The sequence below is a fragment of the Zootoca vivipara genome, chromosome 1 (assembly GCF_963506605.1).
Source record: "Zootoca vivipara chromosome 1, rZooViv1.1, whole genome shotgun sequence".
NCBI lineage: Eukaryota > Metazoa > Chordata > Lepidosauria > Squamata > Lacertidae > Zootoca > Zootoca vivipara.
Window position 1 is genome coordinate 45,414,437 of NC_083276.1, and position 23,792 is coordinate 45,438,228.

The following is a 23,792-nucleotide window of genomic DNA, read 5'->3' on the forward strand; positions in this document are numbered from 1 at the left end:
AAATTTATATTTTAACACAAGCCTGCACAATTTGTGACCTACCAATCTACACCTACTACATACACTGTGCCAGGTGCTTAAAAGTTCTGCAATTTTGCAGTCATATGGGGGGGGGAACCAGGAGGATAAGCCTTTTATGACTGTTGTTAAATGGTTTTCTATGATGGGTCACAAGTTGTATAGGCCTCTTTTAACTGTCTATCTGGGCCCTAGTACTACTCTCAATATGGCTCTCAAGACTACATTTTAAAATCAGAACCAGCATTGGTCTCTGCAGGGGTGGTCTCTTGCTGCTGACACCAGAATGGTTTAATGAAAGTCCATCTGCACTGTGCCCTCTTCCAAATTAGATGGGTTGCTGATTTTGTCCCTTGTTTGCCTGCCTGGTAGAAGGAAAACATCAAAACCTAGGCCTAAAACTTGAGAAACAGATGGGAAAGGATCGCAGCATATTTCACACAGCGGTAAGTATTTGGGAAAAGGTTCTTGTCGAACGTAAAATGCGACCAAGTTTCTGAAAGTTTTAAAAGTCCAGAATAGTAACAATTTTTAGTTTAACAATCCATTTTACTTCATAAATGATTATAATCATAGCTCTGGTGTGCAGAGAAACTTTTGAGAACTGATCTAAATGGAGCAGTGAACTAAAACACAGGGGAAAATAAAAATCAAGTAACCGAATCTTCAAATGGCTCCAGGCCATTTGCCGCTTAAGTAACGAGACCTGAACTAGCAGATTACTACAAGCAAGGCAACAAGTGCTTATCATAAAACACTCGTGTCTGGGGAATCATGTAAGTAACCATAGTCCTCCTCAACCATGAGTGAGGTTATATCTGAAGTCAACATTGTCGACTTAAAGCAAAAGAAAAAGTCTACTGTGTGAAAAACATAGGGGAAACAAACATTTGGGGGGATGCAATGAAAATCTTCAAGCTGAAAGTAGAAAATTGTAAGTACACAGTTGGTCAATATGATCATTACACTCCTTGTTATAGCCAGTTAAGGATCACAGGTACCAGGGGGCTGGGAAAGATCTCAACATGATTTACTCTTGAAGATTTTTTTTTTTTAGGGGAGAGGACAGGAGCATTAAAAAAACAAATCAATCAAAAGTAGCATGCATCACATCAGTTGCTTTTGAAAATTAGGTTGCATTCCTATCTACGCTTACTTAGACATGAACACAACTGATCTCAATGGGACTTCCTTCAGAGTAAAAGAGCATATGGTTGTTTTGCCAGTTTGAAAAGCAGCATATAAATAATCCAAATAATAAACACATTTTGTAGCTGTTCGAAGCAATATGTAGCATCTATCAAATCACGTTAGACCTGTTGATTGTAAATAGCTACTCAATTTTGTGTCATCTCATGCAAAAACTAAGGGACTCAGGGCTCATTAAACAGAAAAGGTCTATGCTGATAACAAATTTAAGCACCAACAACATTAGCCGCATTTTAGCACAGTTCAACTTTAAAGAAAAGACCAGGGTAGGTGGGTAAGCAGTGCTTCAACTCTCGCTAGAAGAACCAGCATTATTTCCCCCTTTTCTCCTGTTAAATATTTTCCTGCATGAGACCCCTCACATTACAGGTAAATTGCATGGCAATAACTAGGTAGAAATAGGGGAAGGTCGTTTAAATTCAAAAGGAATAAGTAATTTCAGTTTTGTACTACAGATTTTGACATTTATCGGCGTTTCTAAATATATCTAACAGGCTTTAAAATATTCTAGGTTATTTCATGTTTTAATCGTTTCCTTCTCTGCTGCCTATAGTCAAAACATCAGTAACAGCAGAAACCATGGCAACAGAAAATTCACTGCACTGTTTGCGAATGCTTTTCTATACTGTCATGACACATTCTTTACTTTAATTTCCTATACTGGAAGTGAGATAACCATGGACCTCAATCTAAATACTACATAATGAAAGCTCACAGCTATAGGTGTGTGTATTTCACGGGAGGACTACACACTGAGGAGGTGTTTACAGGAGTAATTTTACGAATTCCTCCCCTTACCTTAAAAAACATGCATTTTGATTCAAGATCTTGGCAAAAAGTCACCTCTTTACTTCATTTGAGCCATGCAATTCATAAACCAAGCCAGGAACTATGTTTTAACGCACTTAATTGAGGGGAAACTATGTAGAGATTAAGAAGAAAGAAAGGAATTTATGCTGAAAGCTCTTTGGGACAGGAACTTGTCTTTTGATTAGGTTATTTTGTGAAATGCCGTGTACACTGATGGAAACAAACAAGCAAAATTAAATTTCAGGGCTAATAAGAGAAGATGCCATAAAGATCAACATGAGCGACTGTACCAATCAACCAAATTCTCAGAACAAGCTGCAGTGTTGTCATGAGGAGGTTTCTGAGAAGTTCACACTGAAAAGACAAGAGAGAGTGGCGGCTTGCCACTCTCTACTTCCCCACTAGGTCCACTGTCAAAATCTGTTTGCTGACCATGGCTGTAACTGTGTCTTATTAATCTGCATAAGAGAGGGTCCCTTACTCTTTGTGTCTAGTTGAGCACGGTACTTTTCAAATCCCTTGAGCCGAACCCGTTCTCCCAGTAACTGAAGAAACTCTTCAAAGGCCGGGCCTGCTGATTCATTATTGTACATTTCCTCTTCCGTGCTTTGTCCAGACTTGCAGTACATGATCCCCACTTTAAGTTGATAGCTTAGCTGTAAACACAAACAGAAACTCAAGTTTTGCATTCTCATCAGCTTATGCAGCATCTATGCTGCATTAAAAGACTAACATAGAGAGTCCTTCCAAAAGTCACTACTGCCTTCTTCCTCTTCCCTGTTAACAATGAGAATACTATGACTAATAAATGTAGGCACGTATTTCAAATCACTCTGCAAAGGACATCGGTTGGATAATAATGATAGAGTTACTTTAGTGGTGGCTGAGTTTTTGTGCTCGGTTTATGCAGAGAGATTGGGCCACTGTGGAGAGGACCAGGGGATGCTAATTGAAAATTGATATATCATTCTAAAATATTAATTTAATTAATATGTATTTTCTTTCATGAAGTCTATAACGTGAATGTTTTATCCATAATTTTGTTCTGAAACTTCTGAACTTGTCATGCCTAATAAAGGTTATTGATTGATTGATATTAATTTGGTTGTTATGTTATCTTATGTTGTACTCCACCCTGGTATCCGTATTGATGAAGGACAGGATATAAATATTTTCAATCAATAATAAAATAAATAAACTACTGATAGCCGCTGAGAGGTTCTGGAGACTAAACAGTGTCTCACTGACCCGTCCATCTCCTAGCATATGCCATTCAAGAGAGTAATGAAGCTACTTTCAGTTCCGAACGAGGCCAGAAAACCAAGTTGGAACAGATCCAAACAATGAATTGAATACTTTGGTTTTGGACACCACCAACTAAACAGCTTTATTAAATACAAGCTAGTGAAGGAAGTTAAGTTATGAAATTCAAGATATAAAAAAGCAGTATCAAGAGTCTTCAGATATTAAAAAGTCAGGTCTAATACCGTAAGAGGTTTAAGTTGTTAGTTAGAATGTATGATGATAGTGCCTAATATAAAAAAAATCCTTCCAGTAGCACCTTAGAGACCAACTAAGTTTGTCATTGGTATGAGCTTTTGTGTGCATGCACACTTCTTCAGATACAACACTGAAGAAGTGCCTAATATGTCATGGATGACATAAGCAGGAGAAATAAGGCATAATTCTTGTATCAATGTCTTACACACTGTCTTCCATTATACAATGCAGAAAGAAATTAAACATGCTAAGTTATAATATTCTGCTTTAAACAGTACACATTTCAGAATATCTATTGTTGAGTTTGCCTAATTCACTTTTTTTGGCAGCAAACTCTAAGTCCTGAGATCTCAGGCAAACCGTTTATTCTGTAGCATTGAATAGACTTGGTAGATTTCTTCAGAATTTCCAAACATGGTGAAAGAAAGATATGTAGATCTGTTATCGCAATGCTGGCCTAGTAAAGGACTGGTGTTTGCTATTTTGAACTTACCCCTTGTTCATCAAGTTTCATAAGTTGCTCTGTGACTTTAGGAGTGTTGAAGGCCAACCTGAGACAATGTATATTCAGTTCAGGAACCACGTGCTCAAGCACCTCTTTCAAGGGCAACCCTCTAGTTGTACAGTGCTTTGCAGTTGAAGGTATAGTATCTTCCAAGACAGAACCTCTTAGGGTTGTAAGCTGTGAAACAAAAGTTATTTACTTAGATATATGAAGGGAAGGTGGGGGTAGGCTAGTAATCCAAAGAACTAAGGATTCCTGGGTGCTGTGTTTCAAATGTTATAAGAAATTCCAATATGTAAATAAGGCATCCCCAAACTTCGCCCCTCCAGATGTTTTGGACTACAATTCCCATCATCCCTGACCACTGGTCCTGTTAGCTAGGGATCATGGGAGTTGTAGGCCAAAACATCTGGAGGGCCGCAAGTTTGGGGATGCCTGATGTAAATTATACTAAGTTGTGCATGTGTGCATCATTGTCTTGTTTTGTACCAATATCTGAAGAACTTACACAAGTTCAATTTGCATGATTCCTTAAATGGAAAAGCAGGCATTGTGCTCCTATAAGATGCAGGAATTTTCCTCTCGATATGTTATCCAGAAATACGGAAAACAGATGGACAAGCTATTCATGCATGCACTTTTTGGTTCTTCCCAGGAATGTGCAAAATGGTTCTGTTTCATGAAGTCAAGCACCTCTGTGCTATTGTTAACGCAGAAGTAAAAACAAGAACAATCCTCCCCGCCTGCCCAAACTTAACATTTGGACTAGTTAATTTATTGTTGTTAGTACTATTATTATATATATGATAGAAACCTCACTGTACATATTTCTTTTTACTTGGGTTTTGTCAGGGGGGATCCACCGGGTACGTGGGAGGAGGGAGGCAAGAGATAGGGTTACAGGGATCCCCGGCCCCTGCTTTTCAGCAGCACCTCATCCAGCCGGGAGAGCAGTCAAACCTCCAGCGGGCAGGACAGGGAGGTGGTCAGCACCACGGAGAGAGGGCTCCAGGATGTTTGCTCGGAGCCCTTGCACCACCTTAGCCAAGAGGGCTCAGAGAGGGAGACGCTACGTCCATCACCCCAATTGCGCAGAGGACTGAAACGCAAGGAGGGGAGGTGGAGGCTGGGGTGTCCAAGTTCTTATGCTGGGGTAAAAACCGGAAGGAGGCACTCCCGGATTCTGCCAGTGACTAGGGCAGTCATGAAACTCTTTGCTCTTCACTGTATATAGTATGCACAATAAACCTGTAAAAAACCAGGTTGGAGTCCTGCGTAGTTACTTGTGAGCAACCACCACGTTGACCCTTACAGGTTTCTTCCTATATTAAAGGCTGTCTATAACAGGCACCCCCAAACTGTGGCCCTCCAGATGTTTTGGCCTACAACTCCCATGATCCCTAGCTAACAGGACCAGTGGTTGGGGAACATGGGGATTGTAGTCCAAAACATCTGGAGGGCCGAAGTTTGGGGATGCCTGGTCTATAAGCTAGCATGTTCTCTTGATTTACACCTAGCTGATTTTTTTAAAAAAAATCAATCCAAGTACCAGAAACAGAAGATGTACATATGATTTAAGCAGACATAGGCTGTGTTCAACAAGCCATGTGTCATCTCACAGAAGAATAAGCCACTATTTGTTTCTCTAAAGCTTGGTTCACAACATTTACACATCACTTGAGTAACAAAACCTCAAAGCGGTTTACAAAAAGTTATTGTTTTGGCTTATTCTTTAAATATGCCACGTGTTTGCTAAACAAACTGTGGCTTAGGTATGTGTGACACCAGGCCTGGTTATTAATGAATGGTAACTTTTCATCAACCCCAGTCTGTACGGTCAATAGTCAAGGGTGTTGAGATTTGTAGTCAAGAACATCTGGAGATCAAGTTGCCTTCTCCTGATATAAAATATTATATACTCAAGGGCAGTTTACAATATTGGGGGGGGGGGGAAGGCAATTAAAAATAGATACCCAGATATAAAACAACCCAGTGCAGAATCATAGAGGTGGAAGGATTTCTGAGAGTTATCCAATCATATCCCCTGCAATGCACGAATCACAGCTAAAGAATCCCTGAAAGATGGCCATCTAATCTCTACTTGTAAACCTCCTATGAAGGTGACTCCACCTTCTGAGGTAGTCCATTCCACTTTTGAGTAGCTCTTTCTGTCATCTTTATATATTTTCTGATTTAAAGGATCAGTACATTTTAGACCACAGGCAAAACATGAAAATAACCCTTATATAACTCACATTTGCAGTAAATCTTAAGAGTATAGAGAAAATACATTTTTGCATTTCTTATTCTTATACTTTCCATATATTGTTTACCTCACTAGTTCTGAAAATGATGCGGTAATTGTATTGAGATCCATTTTCTTTTATTTCTTCAGGTTTTTCTCTTCTGAGGCTGACAGCTACAGGACCAAGGTTCTCATCTGCCCCAAAGTAGTTCCAGTGTTCTTGTGCATTTAAAAAAAAGGGGTGCGGGAGGAGGAGAAATTTTTATTTTCCATCTCAGAAAAAAGGGTTCTGTATTTTACATTTCCATAATAAGTAAAAGGATTAAGGACAGTCTTGCTCTACATGTGAGCAAGTTCCAACCATCCATGGGCAGATGCTCACATGGGCAAATATAGCATGCAAATACAGCTGGGAAACAATTCTAAAGATTTTGGTGATACTCATTCTAACCACTGTGGTAACAGAAACTGCTACCAGTTGTAACTATGAACATCTGGTTCACATGCTCAGTGTAATATTTGAATGTTGTAAAGCACAAAACCATATTCCAGGTATAGCAGACATTTTTCCAACCTACAGGCTGAGGTCTGTGTTCTGTATTAAAGGCACAGCAGAATTATAGGAATAGGAATAGGAATAATTTATTGGCCAAGTAACAAGCATACTTGGAATTTTGCTTCAACTACATTGCAATGTAAAAAACGTACCTCATACAAATACTATTCCGCTCACAATACAATATGTTAATTATACTCCCCTTTCTAGAACAGTAAGAAGTATTAAGTGTCAACTGGGGATTTGGAAAAACCTTTTAATATAAGGAAATATATTACCATAGAGAAACCTCCATTTGACTATTTTAATACCTGAATGCCTGAACATTATCACAGTCCCTGCTAAACAAGTTTTAATTACATTTCCATTTCTAAAATATTTTTAAAACCTCCGCGTCTTTCTGTAGATTGTACCTTTCGATTTGGTCTCGTGCCATGTACGTTAGAAAGCTGCCTAAACTATAAAGTCTAAAAAATCCCTGTCATATCATTAAAAAGCCAACTGCAAAATTTAAGCGTTTATATGAATTATGCCTAGAATGATCGGGGAACATTCTGTGCAGGAGGCAGTACTTTGAGAACATTTTGTAAAATAGCAAAGAATAATGCTGTTCAAGGTATTAAATGACTGCTCACCTTTCTGATAGAAGAATTTACGATAATAATATGCACCAAGATCCACGTGTTCAACGATGTATCTCTTCCCTCTATCCAAGTGCAACACCAGATTTTCCTTAGGTACTTCAAGAACAGCCACTCCTGCATTTGTGCAATGAGAGCTAAGAGTGGACTCAAAAGAGGCACTTTCACAGCCACTGAAGGATCCAGAGTTTGATTTTGTGAGACTGATCTTTCTTTCTCCTTCCCCACCAATCTCATTACGAAAATAAGGACAACTCATAACAAGGTCATTGCTTTTATCGTCTCCCTGGTCCATATTGAGACTTCCTTTGGAATTCAGGTCTTCTGTACTGCCCATTGGGGAATTGAAACTTGCAGAATGGGACAATGGTCCAGAAGCTAATGACGCAACTGCTGCAGCAGAAGCTCCAGTCGTTGTATTCCTTCGTTTGATCACATTGTGCCGGTTAACTGCCACTTCATTTAAATCAAATAATATGCTCTGACAATCGTAATGGGCGAAACACTTTGGACAAGTCCAAGGCCTGACACTGTCTTCTGATCTGCTGTCCTCAAGATCTGAGGACTTCCCAAGTTCCCCTTCAGCTTTGGCATTACGCAGCTTTCGAAAAATGGAAGAATCTCCCGTCTCCGATTTTGAACGCCTCTTCAGTGGCTTCTCCCTTTCTTTAAATAGTCGAAGGTTCTCCCTCTGAGTTATGGGCCCATCTATCACATCCAAGGAAAATCCTGAACCCTTACTTCCACTAGCTATAAGGAGTTCACAGAATTTGCTGGTGCCTGGGCCTCTCTGGTCAGACTTTTCATCTTTATAACTTTTCAATAGGTCAAAAAAACCTTCCCCTGAAGTACCCTGCTTATCTATTGATGAAGTGCTGCCATATTCCCTGTGCAGTGATGGTCCAGATTTATAACTGGGTGAGATACATTCATCATAGCTATCTACATCAAGCTCACTTAGGGTAATGTCACTATTGCTTCGCTGTCTTATTCTGCGAAGCGCTTTTCTTGGGGAGCTGTGGTATCCATCAGGAGTGAGAAACCTAGAATCTAGGTTCTCAGACTGCCTTGTTTTGCTCTTAAGTGTGTTTTGGATACTCTTTAACATGACAGAGTCACTAGAATTCAAGTTAATAGAGCTCCCCTGGCTCCCGGGACTGCTTTTTGAAGACATACTATCAAGGCAGCTTGATGTATCCATGTCTTGACTTGATCTACTGCTTTCTTTGACATTTTCCTTCCTTGGGGGCCAGTCAGCAATTCTTGCCCTAACCCCCATTTTAGGTACTCCAGGAGTAGATGTAAGGTGATGAGACCCTTCATTGCGTGGAGGGCCTACTGGAGCCATCACTGAAGATCCCAAGCTACCATTCTGTGACCTGAAGCGTCTCATATAAAAGTCATCTGAATGGACTTTAGGATTTCCATCTGACACTCCAGTGGCAACAGCCCTTTCAGTCTGGGACCGCTTCAAACTGGTCATTATTGGAAAACGTGTTTATCCTTAGTAAGCTCCAAAAGAAAACACAGCCATCTCTGCCTTTCACATTAATAACTCTCTTCCGGAGAAGGTTATCCAGAAAACACAAAGGTTGCATGAGATCCCAGTTATGATCATGTAATATAATGGCAAATGTTCTACAGATGCAGCTTTTCTACGAACGACTGTTGTTCAATCACTTTTGACTTCTTAGAAGTCTTAATCCATCCATTTTAAAAAGCAGTCATCCTTCCATACGTCAAAAAATAATAATCTTCGTTTGAGGAACGAACTTTCAACTGGTAAACTTGCTTTAATCCTAGAGCAAATAAAGAAGAGAAAGTAATTAGCCAGCACATTCACTGTTATATAAAGCAGAAAACTGAAAGCTTCCAATACAGTAGTTGCTTTCTCAGTACATTTCACCACAAATATCAGCGATTGAGACTTAACATACAGTGGTACCTCGGTTTAAGTACACAATTGGTTCCAGAAGTCTGTACTTAACCTGAAGTGTACTTAACGTGAAGCGAACTTTCCCATTGAAAGTAATGGAAAGTGGATTAATCCGTTCCGGATGGGTCCACAGAGTACTTAAACTGAAAGTACTCAAACTGAAGCGTACTTAAACCAAGGTATGACTGTACTGTATTTTACAGCGTTGAATGTAGAATGATGCAAGTTGCTTTTCAATATATACAACAGACTTCTCTCTAGATCAACAAGTTGTAGGAAAGCTATTACCATCTATAAATATGGAGAAAGAACAGATTTGCTGCTAAATTAAGAGATACTGAGTTGGATCCAAAGCTGCTGTTCTGCCAGTGGAAAGCACTTTTGGTTCCTTACTGTGGGACTCTCCACCCCCTATTGTTGGCAATTGCTCCTTCTCCCTTCTCATGTTCAACCCTCAATAGATGATTTTGGGGGGCACAGGAGGCTGCAGAGGAAAGGAGGAAGCATGAAAGCTCCATTTTTAAAAACTTTTATGGAATGGGACACTTAGGATGCAAGCCATTCTTAGCAGATTGTCTACATGTATGATTGAGGAAGACTAGGTGTAAATTTTGAGTTTTTGTATGGAGTATGCAGGATTGATTTGGAGATGACTGCTGAACCAGGCTGCTACTGCTACCTTCAATATCCCAAGGGTAGACCTGAGAAGCAATTCATTTTCATCTATTTATTAGTTACTATAATTATTATGGCTATTATTATTATTATTATTATTATTAACTGCTTGGTTTTCTACTCAAAATTCAGAAGACATCTTTAAAAAGACGTATCTTGAAGCTCAGCAGTAGCAGCAAAGCGAAATGAAAGTCAGTTACAGTATTTCAGAAAAAGCTCTTCATTAACTGCATGAAATCAGTTTTTGAAATGTAAATGACCACCCAAGACTGGGATCAAAATGCGTGAGGGTTTCACCCTCCTCTGATCACAGTCCCAATGAAAACGTCCCTCCTCCCCAAACAAAACAAAAGCTAAAAATACCTTGAGTGATTTTTTTTTGGGGGGTGTGGCAGTGGATAGGAAGAGTTGAAGAGTTAATCCCCCCCCCATGTGCATGGACCTGATCCTGTTCGCTTGGCTCACCTTGTGGCAGCTATCTACATTTCAAAAACTACACATCAATTATTTTCACACAATTAATGTAAAAAAGCTGGTGTGACTACCGAGAAGATGTTGCTGCAGATCACCAATCTCACTTTCAAAATTAGGACCAACTCTAGGTTTTGTGAAGCCCTTGGCATGATGATTTGGGTGGGCTCTCCTCTCCAGTGACACCCATCTTTGGTGTTGCCACTGCCTGTGGCATTGGGTCCTTTGCCTCCCTGCTGTTCTTTCACTCAAGAGGGTGAAGAAATGAATAGGTAGCGGAGAGAGGCAGCAGTAGTTTGTGAGGGGTCTTTGTGAGTGGCTCCTCCTGTTTGCTGGGGTTGCAGCTACCACTAAATGACTCTGAGCCCTGACTGAAAATAAGGCAACACGAGGCATATATTCCTCTGCCAAGCTCAGAGAATAAGAAGAAAGAGCCAAATCATCTTCCACTCTCCTGACCAGTGTCCCTATGTGGAGCTGATTAATCAGGAGGTGGGATATCTTGGGGGAATAGTGTGCTGGGTAAGATGCCCCCCCCCCAAGCAGGCTAGGTGCCCTGCCCTGGTAGTGCCAATTGCATTAGAGATGGCTTAGATCACCTCTTTCCCCAGATCATCTAAAAGAGACCCCCCTCCTTGAAAGCAGGAGCCACAATCACTAGGTACATAAAATTCTAAAAGAAACCAGATTAGGGGAATAAAAGAAGGGTGAACACTGAGATAGTTTCTGAGCAAAATTCAAAGGTGGCCAATTAAGAGTAAAGCCCAAGTCAACCTTCTGGACGATGACTAGGAAGTCTTCCCAGAGCATTTCTCCTTGTAAACCTTGGCATAGGTTAGTGTTCAGAGATGACTCAAGACATTTTGCTGATGGCAGAATATCCAAATGTCACCTTCATGGTGCCAAATATATATTAATAAACTGATCATAGCTGCCAAGTTATCCCTTTTTAAAAGGGATTTTCCCTTATGCTGAATAGGCTTCCTCACGAGAAAAGGGAAAACTTGGCAGCTATGAAACTGATAGTTAACAGTAGACTTCCAAATCAGGCTCGCTCAGCCTGTTACAAAGATGGCCTTACTAGCTTCATGTTCCCAAACTTATTTTCCTCTCTCAGCCTTTCTACCCACCACCCCAAATCTTCTTCTCATTCCCACATTGGAACTCTATTTGCACAAACAAGCTCTTACTGCTAATGGGTGGCAGTGCAAGAATCGTCACAGAGAAGTTTTACACTGGAGCCATAGAGAAGCCCCCTGACAACTGCCAGGCTGGATACAGCCTTCAAACCATTTATTGCTGCTCCCCTGTTTCTGCTATTCTAAGCAAACAAAAGTAGTTTTATAAGACCTTAGTAGCCCACAATACATGGTTAGTGGGCTGTATCTGGCGTGATGGTTCACAAATCATCCAAGTCATCAATGTGCATAACACATTTGCTTAGCACCAGTGGGGCTCCAGACAGCCATGTGGCACTCTGGTGTGAGAAAAAGTATTGCTTAGAACAAATTATCGCAGCATTTCCCCCACGGGCAGCTATAAAACCACGAGTTTTGCATGTGCAACTGAGTTTTCAACTTCCTTCCTAGCACAGCCCCTTGCACCTTCTGAAAAATCGCTTCTGAAGGTCAAGCAACCTTCTGGAACAGCATGGGATGCAGTTCTGGGACCATAACTGGGGTGAAAAATCAAGAGGTTCCACAGAAGTGTTTTCTGGCCCAAAGCCCTCGATTATGACTGTTGCCCAAACAAAGAGCAAAAAGCAAATGAAAACATTTTGAAGCATTTCTGCAATATTTTTACCTGAAGGTTCACAAAACAGAAAATACAAATACAGTGGTACCTTGGTTTGTGAACAGTCTGGTTTGCATACATTTTGGATTACAAACATGTCAAACCCGGAAGTACGTGTCCCGGTTTGCAAAAAAAAATTGGATTACAACCCCCCCCTTTTTTTAGATTACAAACAATTTTTGGGGGGAGGCCCCATTGGCGAAAGCGCGCCTGTTTTGGTTTACGAATGGACCTGCGGAACGGATTATGGTTGTAAACCAAGGTACCACTGTACTCAAACCCTCCCTGCCCCAAACTAGTGATTCAATACACGAATGAAATTTTTCTACACTCATCTTACATATTAAAATACAAATGTATTATCTTCCGTCAAAACAAAGCACCTTTCAAATTCCAATTTTATAAGGTTCCTGAAACAAACGGCGCTTCCTACATTGGCTCCGGACTGATTACAAAGTGATGGCCTGTCTTTTAAAGCGTCTTAACAGGAACAACAACAAAAGCCACCTCCAGAAATGCACCCTGGCAGGGAGTAGACAAAGGCAAGAGAATGTCAGCATAAAATCCTGCTCTGCTGTATACACCCTTTAACACAAAGAAGAGAATCCTATTCAGAGACTCAACCAATTACACAAAATGTGGCCTTCAAATAGTTGCCAAGTCTATGCATGCAAGGAGGCTGCTGAACCAGCACCACGTTGACAGAGAAGTATTGTGTACAAATCAAGGCTTCTGGCAGTTCTAGGGAAACCAGCACTTTCTGCAGCCTCTTCCCAAAAGTAACAAGTGCTTGCTACCACAGTAATTAAACCTCTAGCCAGAACATATCCTGCCTCCAACAACCAGCAAATTCTAAAGAGTTCCATGGAATGCAGTATCTGGAAGAGGGCATGGCTGTCAAAAAGGAACAGTTAATGGAAGCACCCTAGGCTGCAACGTTTTGTCGCAGGCCTCCCTTATGTAGGCAAAATGTTTAAAACTGCAATAAAATGCGTCACAGGTTTGCTGCAATATTCACACGCTTTCCTTGCAATTTCCTATTATCCATTATTAAAAGAATAATAGGCCTTATATGTCTAAGTTAACAATCCCCATGCTTTATCTGCTAAGGCAACACAATGGCTAGACTGTTCATTAAACAAGCCATTCCAAACAACCCATGTTTAAGACGCCTTTCATAAGCCAATTGCTATTTTAAAATCTATAATTAAGGTTTTAAAAACACACAGGGTGAGAAGCAATGCACTGCAAATGGGTGTTCGCTCGTGCAATGGGGCTTCTCCTTCCTTTCGTCCCCCTTTATCCCCTCTGAACATCCCCAAAATCTGCCCTGGAGTGTCTATGGACACTCTCTAGAGCATATTTTGGTGACACAAAGGTGCTGAAGGGGGGCCGAGACAAACCAGAAGTCCCACTGTGCAGGCAGATTTTTGTTCCAAAAGGAGACTGACATCTCACAATCAGTAATGACCACATTGAGTGTCTTCATAAAGGGTTATTAATCACCTAACCTTTTAAAAAGAACATTACTTTCATAGATTTAAATAGCTGAATTGCTACTGTTGGCAAGAAATATTATGTGACGCTATACTCATCAAGGGGAAGGGGAGAATCAAAACTTCTTCAGAAAAGTTTTTATTTCGAAATGAGTATTTAAATAGTTGGGGTGCCTAGATGAACTCTGAAGAAAGTGGAGGGGAGGAGGGAGAGGGAGAGGGAGAGAGAGGGGGGGGGTATCCACTGAGTTTGGTGATGTTGTAACTGTTCCTTCCTTGGCTTCAACTGATCACAACTCACTGTAAAAACACAATTGCTCAGAAAAAGAAGATGAAGAAAAAAGGGGGGACACACAGTATTTCATGTTTAATATAATTCAATAATTTCTCCATGCCAAACATAATCTGTAAAGTAAATATTTGGCATTTTAAAAAAGAGTAAAAAAAAGAGGGGGTAATTCAATGGGGTTTATTCAATGTATTTTTTATAAGTCTGTTACTCAGAATAAATCCAGCTGCCTGGTGCTTATTTAAGGAGAGATTTCTGCATGCTCTGTGCTGTTTCACATGTAAAGCTGACTGGAAATACAAAATATTTGCAAAAACAAATCTAGCTCTTGTCTTAATGTCAGCTGTGCTCTCCAGCTTGACTGCAATTTATCAGTGATTGTCAAAGAAGAAACATGTTGAGCATTATGCCAGATTCATAGGGTTGCCATATTTCAAAATGGTTTTAATAGAGATTTCCCCGATTTGGCAAAATCCCCCCTCCCCGACGCCATTTTTACACCCGAAAACCAGGACGTGTCATGAATTTTCCTTACATATGGCAAGCCTACAGATTTATAACTTTTACGTTCCTATAGGCACTGAAACTTTATGAGACTGGTGGATGGCAATCAACATCTAAGAACAATTCCCTAAGAATCCTGGCCAAAGGGGAGGTATGGAACAAATAAGCCTCTTAAATACTGGAGTGGGGAGAAGGGAGAAGCAAAGAAAAACAAGCAAAGTGACATTGTAGGGTGGGGCCAGAGCTTTAAAAGTACTGGATATTAATCAGGTTAGGAAAGAGCTGGGAAGGGAGTGGCTCTATTTTTTGTGTTAACTGTTTGTTTTTATAATTTATATTGAAATGAAAACTGATCTAGGGATCTTAAAATAAAATCAGTAAAGTCATTTCCACCTTATTAACTGGCTGTCACAAGTCACACCAGCCTTTTGACCTTGATGCTCAAGTTGCACACTGCAAAGTTTATTATTAGAATGTTAATGCTGTAAATCAATGCGGGATCCCTTCCTCAAAATCCATGATCTTCAAAGTCACCAGCAAAACGCAAATAATGATAATCAAAACAATACAAATCTAGCAATAACATCTGTGTCCCATGTTTCCTCCAAAGAGCTAAGGGTAGGCTGAAGAGACAGCGATGCCCAAGGCCATTCAATGAGCTTCACAGCTAAGCAGGAGCTTAAACTCCAGACCCTTCAAGCCTTTGGCCCCTGCCAAAGGTTCCCCAAACCTGAGTTAGAAGAACCACTTTGGATGCCCCTACATATGCATGGAACTCTCTGTAACTTCAGTCAGGCAACAAACTGCACAAAGATCAAGACCCCTATGTTCTCTCTTAACCACCCGAGATGATTTTGCATAGGCCTCAGCCCCCTCAGGAGTCTCTAGCCATTGCTGCATGTTCGTCAAAGCTCCAGATTCTTTTAAAAGGCCTGCTGAATCTGCAAATGAGGATACTGCATGGAACCCAAGGGAACGCTGCCTAGGAATTCTACTGATAGTTCTAAATCCATTGGTTGGTTGGTTGGTTGGTTGGTTGGTTGGTTGGTTGGTTGGCATCCATTGTTGGGTGAAGTCAAACTGTTGGGGAGTTACAACGCCTGCTGTGGCTGTAGAGACCGATAAGGGAGAGACATGTGTTGTTGCAGCTGGGGCAGATGAAGGTGTCCGGCTGTGCTGCTTCACAACCATGCATCATGGTGTTTCTTCTCTTTGCGCTCCTCCCAGTGGTCATTCCTACTCTGCTTAGCCAAAGGGCCTGGGGCCTGAAGTCAGCTCTCCCTGGGGATCTACTGATAGTTCTAAATCCATTATTTTGGGCATTTCTAGTTAGGCAGCAATTCTAGTAAGCAGTGATATTCGATTACTTTGATTTAACAAGGAACCAGTTAGAAACAATGCTGGGTGGATGCCAGTGGATAGGTCCCTGCCCCCAAATATTCTGCTTTTCTCATTTTGACCAAACATTCGGAAGAAATCCCAGATGGTACTAACTGTTCAACGGTGGAACAGACTGCTTCAGAAGATGGTGGACTCCCCTTCATTAGAGGTTTTTAAAGAGAGGGTAGATGGCCACTGATCAGGACTTTGGAGGAGATGACCTTTAAAATCCTTTCCAACTCTATGGTTCGTAAGGAAATCATTCACATCTCTTCCAGCCTGCTTTTATTTTTACTTCTCACACACATGCACATAAACAATCTGATTTAGATTCAAATTCAAAATCCGCACAAGCAAATTACCTAAGGCACATGTGTAGGCGTATGCCTGTTCCTCTGCATTGAACAGCTTTAATCAACCTTTCCACACTATTTTTTTGATTGCACTTTATATAATAACGTCACATGGGTAAGAGGTCTATAAAAGTAATTTTAACTCATTCTAGGATGGAATTTTGTAAGCCTATTTGGCTGTTGGTTTTTTGTGACTGAAAAAAAGGCCTCCCACAGATGAGACAGAGAAAAAGTCAATAATTTGTTAATTTAAAAAGATAAAATCACAGCATAGGGTGCTATCCTGTTAAACCCACTGAAATCAATGGACTTTAATTTTCACAATTAAAAGGTTATAGGTGGCAATTTATCAATTAATATTCCAGCCCTTTTATTTTACTGCCGTAACCATTAGCCTACAGGTGGCAACCATTTCATCTACGTCCAACTGATCCACAATCGCCAGAGCATGGGTCCTTTTGGACCCAGAAGAGGGCAGAACGGGGGCGTAATGGGGGGCAGGGCATAACACAGTGGAGTATGCTTCACAGTAGAGTGAACAGAAGCCTTTCCTGTCACGCAAATAGATGTTTTTCCCACAATGCAAACTGCACCCCCACCCCACCCCTGGTCTAGATCCAGAGGCTCAGTTGGCTGGATGGGAATCCTTCAGCCCCCTGACGAGCAGCTCCTCATCACTACCATAGAATAGGACCAGCTTTATTGCACTAAGAAAAAAAAAGGTAAAAGACTAGAGGAGACTCCTCCTCTAGCAGGTGTTATTAATACAAATACAAGAACATTGCTGTGAGACTTGACCATCCTCTGTGTTGCCCTTCCATCTGGAGCTGGCTGTGGGGTTCCATCCAGTGTCAATCAAGCCTTGTGTATCTCAATGCAGGTCTGAATTTATTTTACTTTTCTTGACCAATATCTATTAAAGTCAGCTCCAATTTTTCATCCAATTACATTTTTGTCTCTTTGTTACACAGTGAATCGCTGCTGCCCCCCTGCCGCCGACAACAAGGACAGGTCCTAGGGTTCAGAGAAGCGCTGCGCAAGCGCTTCTCCGAACCCCAGGTTTCTAGCGCCCGTTATTGAACGGGCTGAAATACACTAGTTACACATAATTTATCACCTGTCTATTGGCTGCACTCTCCATGACTATAAAGTTCTAGAAGATTTAATTAATTAGGGGTATGAGCTGCTGATGTGAGATACCAAAAGCATTAAAAATGAAATTTAACATGTTTTAAGGCTCCTTCTTTCAGCATCTTCCATGTCTGTCAGTCTGTCTGTCTGTCTGTCTGTCAGTCTGTCTGTCTGTCTGTCTGTCTGTCTGTCTCTCTCTCTCTCTCTCTCTCTCACACACACACACAGTCACACTAAGGAAATAGCTATTATCATCAACTTAATGCTTTTAGTGGTATAAAAGATAAATATAAAACTGCAGAGATATGCAAAACCTATGTGATTCATCTGTAAACTCTATACTGCGGCACAATGTGGAGGTTGGGTCTTCACTTCAGAATGCAGATGCTGAGATATGGCAAATCACAACAATTTTGCACTAATTCATATTTGCCTGATAACTCACGCCCTCCTAAACTAAAGCTAAATTATATGTTTAATCTGCAGAGAGACTAAGAGTAACAAAGAAGTAAGAAACATGGGTTGATTTCACTCAAAAGTAGTTTCAAATTGTCACAGATACATTTATAATTAATTTCCAGAGGAGTAACTGTGTTTAGTCTGCTGCAGCCTTGTGGCATCTCAAAGACTAACCAAACTTATAATTAATGCGAGCAAATGAAAGACAGCACTAGTGCGCACATGCATTTGCATGTAAAAAGGAAAAGCATTCAACTGAGTGGATTTTGCAAAGCACCAAGTGAGGAAGCCGGTCAACTCACTAATCAAACAGTATCGCTAACTCGGCCTCCTATTATTTCACAGCAGTCAAGTCCTTCAGGATGCCAAGAAGGCTCTTGTGTAGGTTGCTGCCTACCTTTTCATTGGCATCCTGGTGTGACATTTGATGGTAAAGGGGAGTGTAAGGGTCCTTTGCTCTCAAGCTCTGCATACACACCACACACTCACCCATTATTTAAGAGCGGACATCCTTAGCCCTAAACGATATCCAAGGCAATATTTATAAATTGACTTTTATATTTCATACCAAAGTACCTGAAAGCAGAAATTGCTCCAAATATTTGAGAGTGTTTTCTTGTGTCATGCTTTTTACCTGGATACAGAATGCAAAATAGAAAATATGTGCTTTGCAGGACAAGTGAGAACTTTCATCTGTACAGAAGCAACTATTTTTGTTGTTAAATACATGTGATAAGTTACTGGGAAAAGATTAGGCCCCTAGCTTTTTCACTTACTAGAACTATACCTGTACTAGAACTATAGTGCAAGCCACAATATTAGAGAGTGATGATTTTTGATGCAGAAGTGGGAAAATCTCCACTTCAGACTATGCAGAAGCCTGGTTGAAAGTCTATTCTCAGTCAATCAGTGATAGGGTCTATATGTGAAAGGACCAGAATCTGACAATTTTGTTTAACAGTTAGAAGTTTCATATGTTTTTTCCAGGAATCACAAAAACACACATACTATAAAATAGATGCCAGTAACCTGCTAAGTGTTTGTCACTTGGCTTGAGATTATAGCAACGTCTCCAATAGCTGTGGCTTTGGAAGAAACTCTGCAAGAAACTCTGCATTCTCTGAGCACCATCTCAAACTCTTAGAATGATGTTTATAACCCACCTGTTCCTGAATAATCTTTTTCTATTCCAGAGCAAACTTGGCTGGCACATTGCCCTCTGGGCCTGTAGGAGGAGATATTGAACACCAGCATCTCACCTTGTCCCTGCCCCAACCTCAGGTAGGGTTTAACTTTGTGTTGTAATACTGATAGCTAGACTGATTAAAGCAACAGCAGAAGCTATGATCATTGCTTGGGGAATACAATGCCAAGAGAATGAAAAGAAAGCCTATCCAAAATTGGAAGCATAGTCCAAACATTTTGGAGAAGTGGAGGAAATGACCTGAAGTGCTACCGAACAGTTGAAAAATATAAAACACCTCTTATAAAATGAAGGCGAACTCATCAAATTTATCTCAAAGTGCAGTTTCTACACTGCATTCACAGAAGAAGCCACAAAGTTTGTATAGACAATATCTTCTATAGCAGCAATTTCAGTTCTGGAAACTTTGGGAGCAGGAGGTACAAGTCAGGGATAGGTTCAAAAACATGCTAGGCCACAATTACTACAACTGCTGCATCACTCTGGACTACAACATTATATCAACCTGTAACTGACATGCTGAAAGAACACATCTGAATGTTTTTGCAAGTAGGACAGCAGGGGTGTCATCAGAAATTGCAAAACCAGCAGAGTCCAAGAGTCAAGATTCTTTAGTGGACTTCTGGCTAGCTGTTTTTGCTGAAACATCAAGTCCCCAACCCTACCAGCCCACTATGGCACATCCCATTCTGTTATCTCCATGAGCAAGATAAGCTTTTGGGGGCAGAGGGGGCTGTGTTGGAGGAATCAGTGACATGTCTGCTAGTGCAAAGCCTCCTGTGATGAGGCTGGAAGAGATGCTGAGGCAGTTTTTCTCCCCACCCATGTCAGGAGGGTGAGGTTGGAAGAACAGAGGAAGGAGACAGGCTGTTTCTGCTTTATAAGCCACAGAGAAAGAGGGAGGAAGGTGGAGGACAGGGCAAAGAGAGAAACAGAAAGATATCCTCAATCCTATCCTATAATGAGCTGGGGCTCTCAGGTCCAAAGCATGGGCCAAGAGAAGCTCTAAGCCAGGCATAGGGAACCTAGTCTCTCCAGATGTTTTGGAACTACAGCTCCCATGATCCCTAGCTAACAGGGCCAGTGGTCAGGGATCATGGGAGTTGTAGTTCCAAAACATCTGGAGAGCCAAGGTTGCCTATGCCTGCTCTAAGCCTTGTCCTCTGGTGTAAGAGGTGGCTGAAAATGATCTACAGGTTATGGTCGTCTGGAGAATATCCTACCACCTTTGGAAAGAACCATATAATTTGGCCCAGAATATAAATGCAGTGAAATTCTAACAGTTCTAGATATGGCTAGTATATTCTTAGACTTAGACAATACACACACGTTAAACACCTAAGCTATACAAAGCACACTGTAGGAAGTGCATGGGAAGCAGTCAGAGAAAAAGGTAACCCCAGCAACTGTATCCTCCTAGCACTGATGCAGCCAACAGGCCCCCAGGCTCTGTCCTAAAAATTCATTTTCATACGTCTAATTAAAGTCCCTTCTTCAAAATCAATTGTCCCAACTTTACCGCACAGACTAATTTTACTTTCATAAATACATAAGAGGAAATCAATAAGACTCAAAACCTCAAGATAGAGAGACAAACTTCTCCCAAACAATCAAAATAAATAAGGGAGGAAAGGAGGCATACATGAAACACCTTCCTTTTTGTGGGAGCTTCATCTGGCTATCTTAAGAATGAAAAATCAGCACAATAGTTGGTAAGGGCTGGAGGAGATTCCACCCAACACCTGCTGTTGCAGTTGGCTTAATAGCAGTCCTTTGCTAGATTTGACAATTACACCCACATTCCCCTGTGAGGGATTAATTGTTTGCTAAAAATAAAAAGGAGATTTGCATTTCAAGTGAACTGCCTGAGCAGTGTGCTATTTCACAGGAGGTGAAATTAATCAACCTTCTTGCTGATGAACCCAGATTTTATTTCAGATGTCCAGACTTAATTTGAACCCAACAAAAATATGTATTTTAGTATGTTCTACAGCTCACTAGAACAACACACTAGAACAATTTGAACCCAACAAAAATATGTATTTTAGTATGTTCTACAGCTCACTAGAACAACACACTAGAACAACACAACACACTATACTATGGCAGTGATGAGGAACCTTTTGCCCACAGGCCTAATTAGGCCTCCACGTTTGGTCCACAAGGTGTTGTCAGGTGTGGGACGGGTAAAGGTGCCTGAAAAACCCTGTACCTTTGCAAATTACCACCAGCTAATAGGTCATCATTGCAATTGTACAGAAGGGAGTTGCAAGAGCCAGCTATCAGCTGTCTCTACAAGCACCATGATGGTCGCTGCTTGCAAAGGCACAACAGGGATTAGCAAGCACTGGCAACCAGCTGATTGGTGGTGCCTGCAAAGCCCTATACATTTGCTCAAACAGTTCAATATCAAACCATGTGAGAAAAGGAAAACAAATCACCTGATGTCAATCAGTCATTTTATTTGTATGCCACCTTTCCAAAGTTAAAACCATGTTCAAGGTGGCTTACAACGTATAAAAACTACCTAACTATGAATATAACAAAACTAGTCATAAACAATAAACAAAACTTCAAAAAGTATGCAACAAAATCAAACAACTTCCACACAAATCCTAAAATCCAAAATAAAGATATAAAATATTAACAGCAACAACAACAACCCCAGCCAACAAACCTCCTAAACAATCCCCTAGCCCAAGCCTCAGCTTTTGTAGCTGGAGTCAGTCAAGGACCTACCCTCCCAGTCAGGTGAAAAAAGGTCTGCAAGGCAGGGAGGGAGCAGGACTTTCAGGACTTACAACCAAGATGCCTCGTCCTCACAACAAACTTTATTATTGATTGAACCAAGATGCCACTGTACCATCAGTTGACTGACATCCTGCCCATCTGTCGAAGTTGCGGCACAGGAGTAAGGAGGTAAGGATCTGGCGTGGTAGCCTAAACCACTACCCTATCCTATGGGTTGGAGTCAGAATTCCCCTTCCACAAATGGAATGTCCATTCTTTTCACTGAAGGCTTTTGAACCAGGAGGGGGATCCTGGGAGCTGATGGAGTGGGAGGCAACACTTGACGAGTCCCCTCTCCTCCTGTAGACCTCAGTGTCATTTCCCACACTGTTCCCAAACCCTCCAGAGCAGGTTTTCAGAGAATGCAATGCAACAGGTTGCAATGGAAGGAGAAAACCAGCCAAGGTCACCTCCCTCTCTTTCTATTTGTAGAACCGAAGTCTTGATTTAAGCCTAGGAATGAAGCCAAATGGTTTCACATGTACACATATGGATCTGGCATATAAGAGGTACAATGGGAAAGAAAGAAGCACCTACTATAGTTTCATGGCATCCTGGCAAATTCATGAACTTCATTTTCAGCATCCACACAGTAAAAAGTAAAACCTAGAGAAAACAAACAATATGCCACTATTACAAAACGTTCGGGGGCAATCAATTGTTACAAAAGACAACAATGATAATGCAAATCAAGAAGAAAGGGTGGAAAGGCTAAGTCGATGTAAGAGAAACAATTTCCAAAAATCCAGGGACAGGGTTCAAACCAACTGGGTGCAAACAGAGGGCAGACGTATTGAATTCTAAACAACTATTCACTTCATTTTGTAAAAATCTATTCACTGTTTTTGAACTCCTGAAAATGCATAATGGTAGCCTGAGGATACACACTGGGATGCCGACCAAAACAAGAGGTATACTTTGTACTAAGCATGGTGATACCTTGCTGTTGTGTAAAAAAAAAAAGTAGTGTGTGAGAGAAACCACAAAACAATCCCTTCAATAGATGCAAAATATGAGGGAAATTGGATAGCGCTTAGTATATTTGGCTGGTTTATTTCATTTATATCCATACTTCTGTCTCAAAAGAGTCACTCAAGGTGGCTTACGTCAGTAAGAAATACAAAACAATAAAACCATGATATTTTCAATTGTATTGGAGAACAGAGACAGCAAGTTAAAAGGTTTTTTTTATTTATTTAACAAAATTAAACAAAATCAACCAGCCACCTGGGAAGACAAATGCCTGTCAGAATAATAAAAGGCCTTCACAAGGTGGTGCAAAAGCATCAAGAAGGGAGCCAACTAAACCTCCCTAGGCTGAAGTCCCCCATTCTGGGTGCAACCACAGATGGATGGGAGGTGGTCTGCTCTTGATGGGGTTAGACTCCCTGTGAAGGAGTGGCTTGGGGGTACTTCTGGATCCATTGATGTCACTTGAGGCTCAGGTGGCCTCAGGGGCTAAGAGTGTCTTCCATCAGCTTCGACCGGTGGTCCAGTCCACAAACAGTATTAGCATCACATTAATTTTGCTTGGCACTGCAGAGTCTGCTGGTTAGTTTGGCATGTATAAAGTATCACCAATATTACAATTCAAAATGTGAGCTTACGAGATGCCAGGTAGCCTGACAAACAGTGTGTGGAACCTGTGCCTTGGCCAATTTTAAAATCCACAACGTACATACGTTTTAAAATCCACATAACGTACAACGTACTGTACATACATTTTAAGCCTAGCTCTCATCACACCCTCAAGTAACAACCTTATTGCTTCTGTTTAAAAAGTTTCATCTAACAGGAGGACAATAACAGAGCAGAACTTAATTAAA

General features: G+C 40.9%; 1 protein-coding gene across 6 annotated transcripts in view; it reads right to left on the minus strand.

Moving 5' to 3' along the window:
- The window catches only part of SIPA1L1 (signal induced proliferation associated 1 like 1), a 152,897-nt gene that overhangs the window by 40,983 nt on the left and 88,122 nt on the right, over positions 1–23,792 (minus strand). For 5 of the 6 annotated variants that reach the window (XM_035113106.2, XM_060273729.1, XM_035113061.2 and 2 more), the window contains 5 exons: positions 22,504–22,572; positions 7,479–9,283; positions 6,376–6,506; positions 4,031–4,219; positions 2,519–2,693 (listed from right to left, as the gene is read on the minus strand). In XM_035113106.2, coding sequence (XP_034968997.2) covers positions 2,519–2,693; positions 4,031–4,219; positions 6,376–6,506; positions 7,479–8,967 — 1,984 coding nt within the window. In that variant the 5' untranslated portion in view covers positions 8,968–9,283; positions 22,504–22,572. The remainder of the gene's footprint in view (positions 1–2,518; positions 2,694–4,030; positions 4,220–6,375; positions 6,507–7,478; positions 9,284–22,503; positions 22,573–23,792) is intronic. The other variant, XM_035113094.2, reaches the window with a different exon arrangement.